The 3,400-nt window shown below is 54.0% G+C and overlaps 1 protein-coding gene across 1 annotated transcript; it reads left to right on the forward strand.

The window, feature by feature from the left end:
• Positions 1–114: 114 nt before the first annotated feature.
• Positions 115–1,099, forward strand: LOC123176838 (auxin-induced protein 15A-like). Its single transcript, XM_044590870.1, has one exon. The coding sequence runs from the start codon at positions 463–465 to the stop codon at positions 844–846; it is 384 nt and encodes a 127-aa protein (XP_044446805.1). The 5' UTR covers positions 115–462; the 3' UTR covers positions 847–1,099.
• The last annotated feature ends 2,301 nt before the right edge of the window (positions 1,100–3,400 follow it).

Genomic DNA, 3,400 nt, shown 5'->3' on the forward strand with positions numbered 1-3,400 from the left:
TGGATTAGGGGGGCGTCTTTGTTGTGGATGCGCGAAGAGATCGCTCATGTCGTGCCTGGTCGGGGGCAGGAGCCGACGCGTGCACGCTGCGGTGCGCTGGGTTGGGCTGCACGGACTGCCCCAGCTTGGCGCATCAATCTTTGGATTCAGGGTTCAGTAGCACCTCGAGCCGAATCTGGATGCCGATCTCGTCACGGTGTCGTGTCGCGCGGAGCAACACAAAGACTAGCACCCACTGATCGCGCTGCCATCCCTGCAGTTTGCGCCAACCCACAAGGCACTGACCCCTATCCCCAGGCTGTATATATCGACGTCCCGACTTCCACTCCACCACCCAGAACACACAGTTCCATCCCAACCAAGTCTCCAAGTCCCCAACCAGAGAGGCAGAGAGCTAGCAGCAGCAGCAGCAGCAAGCGAACAAGTTCCATAACTCGTCGGGGCAACGCAAGACAAGGCAGCATGTGCAACGTCATCACGATCCCGTCGGTCGCCTGGCTGCGCCGCGCCGTGCGCCGGTGGCGCGCCCGCCGCTCCGCCTCCGCGCCGGTGCCGGCGGGGCACGTGGCGGTCTGCGCGGAGGGCGCGCGGTTCATGGTGCGGCTGGCGCACCTCAGCCACCCGGCCTTCCTGGAGCTGCTCCGGCAGGCGGAGGAGGAGTACGGCTTCCGGTCCGGCGCCTCCGGCCCCGTCGCGCTCCCCTGCGACGAGGCCCGCCTCCGCGACGTCCTCCGCCGCGTCTCTTCCTCGTGCGACTCAGAGGAGCCGCGCCGCCCCTTCTGCCGCCGCCGTGGCGACTCGCGGCCGCTGCTGCAGGCGGTGGCCGTGGAGAAGCTCTTCTTGTGAGCGATCGACCTACCCCGCGCGCCCCGCGGCACCAAACGATCGAGCAACGCAGCGCCCAATTTCTGCGCGCCAAAGCGGCAGCAACAGCTGGCGACAGACCCGGTACTCCGGGCGCTGGAAAAAGACGAAGGCCCTCAAGACCGTTCGGGCCGGCGTGGCGGCGTGCTCCCGTGCCCAGCGTGATGCCGGCCGGCGATCGGACGCGTACTGGAGCTAGGCAGTACAATATGTGATGGTGATGGTAGTAACTGACTGAAGCAGGCGACGATTTTTTGGATTGTTTTCTCTGTGTAATAACCATTCTACTCGTCTGTGCAACTACTTGCCGAGGCATACGAGTAAATTAATTAGTAAATTGGTTGTTCTTCCTGTACATGCAATTTGACAATTTATGGTCGTTTGTGATTCATTCATGTCTTCGTCGTGTTGATGTAGTAGTGTAACTTGTCTTGGACATCAATTACAGTTTTGCTAAAGCACATCTAAATGTGTCATAAGTATTGCACATCTAAGTCCTATATCGCTGATCTTACATTGAGATTCGTGTGGATATTTTTTTCCTTTTTTCTCTTTCTCTTTATAGTTAATTCACTCATTTAGATGTGCAATAACTAGAGTACATCTAGGTATGCCCTAAACACACCCAATCAATTATTAGCTTTTATATTGCGAACATTAATCATTAGCCTAAGCTTAAGATAAAGACAATGGTTTCGCTATAAAATAAAAAGTTCTCTTAGAAAAAACTTTAGCCTTTATTCCCTACTCACAGTGCCATCCAAAAGCTTGTGCTGATATTGTGTAAGGGGTGTGATACACGCAAATACTACATTCACCATGGTATCGAAACCCTCAAGATACGCAACCCGAGCGTATCTCGGTTAGTCAAGTTTGTTGTGATGGACTTAACATGAGTGCTTGCACTTTTTCGAGTTTATACTACTCCTTCCGTCCCATAATATATGACATTTTTTGACACTAGTGTAATGTCAAAAACGTCTTACATTATGAGACGGAGGGAGTAGAATTTAATGGCTTTATCTCCGAGTGGTAAATAACGTGTACCTGCTGGTTTAGTCTGTCGAATATGGTAAATCTATAAATCCACGCGCTTGTTATCTTGAGATTTTAGCTTGAAAGCCTACAAGTGTCACTCTAGTAGGACTCGTGACAGGCCTGTTAGTACTATTAGTAAGTAATACAATGCTCCATGCCGATAGTGCTAATTATCTACTCCCTCCGTTTTTAAACATAAGTCTTTGTAGAGATTTTACTATGGACAGCATACGAAGCAAAATGAGTGAATCTACACTTTAAAATGCATCTAGAGGCATCTGTATGTGGTTTATAGTGAAATCTTTAAAAAGACTTATATTTAAGAACCGAGGGAGTACAAGGTTTGCTTGCACGGTCGCGCCACAGTGCCCGCGGCGAGCAGCGGACAGGTGGACTGATGTTTTTTTGGCAGAACGAACCCACACATTACATGTTGATTAGGAACGCCTGCACATGCTCATGGCAAGTAAAACAGGGCATGCAACGGCGAGCATGTACTACGCCAGATCCTGAACCTCTCTTCTCCTGTAGCCTGTAGGGCGACCAGGTGACTTGACTGAACGAATAAGGTTCAGATCCACACACAAACCGGCCATGTATATTCTTAATTTCCTATGGACCGATCTGGTTCTTAGGTGGAGCAAACGAGGCCTCTCCACGTCGTGAGGTAATCTGGTGGAGGAGCACAAAAAGAAAGTGTTCGCCGGACAAGAGACACATGCCTGTGCATGCAGATATCGCTCATTCTCACTGCATCAGCCCAATCTTGTGTTGCCGGAGATTTCCTTTTGTCGGAGCTCGGGTGAAGCCACTCAGGGTCTGAGGATTCTGACACTTACGCGGCTCCCTGTCCCCCCTCCTTCACGCGCGTGCATGGCGAGTAGTAAAACAGGACAAAAGAACAGGCGTGTCAGACGACAAACCTCCTGCAGGGTTGCATCCAGCGACAGCAACCGTGAGACTCTGCTCGTGCGCACGACGTCTCAGCAACCAACCGTAAAACTATATCGTGGCCTCCGGCGACCGGCGGGCAGGCACGCACGTACGTGTCACGGCGCGGGGCCGTCGCACATGCGGGAATCTGCGCGGCGGGGGCGACGACGATGGCGTCCCGTGGACTCATCGACTGTTCCAACCCAACTCACCCTTCCGGCCCCGGGATCACATCATCTAAGGGCATTTCCAGCCATTGTGCTCCCTAGAAGGCGTTTTTTCGGCCTCCTGGGAAGGCACCGGTGAATTTTTTACATTGAGGATAAAAAAAATTCCAACCGCCCTCCCACCCAACCGACGAACGCACTGCACACGCGTCCACCGAGCTCGAGCGCCGCCGCCCCGTCCGCGTGCCCTGACGACGCCCGCTGGCTGCCTCGCCTCCGGCCGCGAGGACGGCGCCCAGCTGCGCTTCCCAACGGCGGCCTCGGCGCGCCCCTGGACCTGGAGCGGGCGTCTGCGACGACTGCCTCGCCGGGCAGGTAGGTCGTGGTCCTCGACGTGC

The sequence above is a fragment of the Triticum aestivum genome, unplaced genomic scaffold, assembly GCF_018294505.1.
Source record: "Triticum aestivum cultivar Chinese Spring unplaced genomic scaffold, IWGSC CS RefSeq v2.1 scaffold177989, whole genome shotgun sequence".
Lineage (NCBI taxonomy): Eukaryota > Viridiplantae > Streptophyta > Magnoliopsida > Poales > Poaceae > Triticum > Triticum aestivum.

Coding starts and splice junctions, on each gene's coding strand:
- LOC123176838 (XM_044590870.1), top strand. CDS start 463: ATGTGCAACGTCATCACGATCCCGTCGGTCGCCTGGCTGCGCCGCGCC.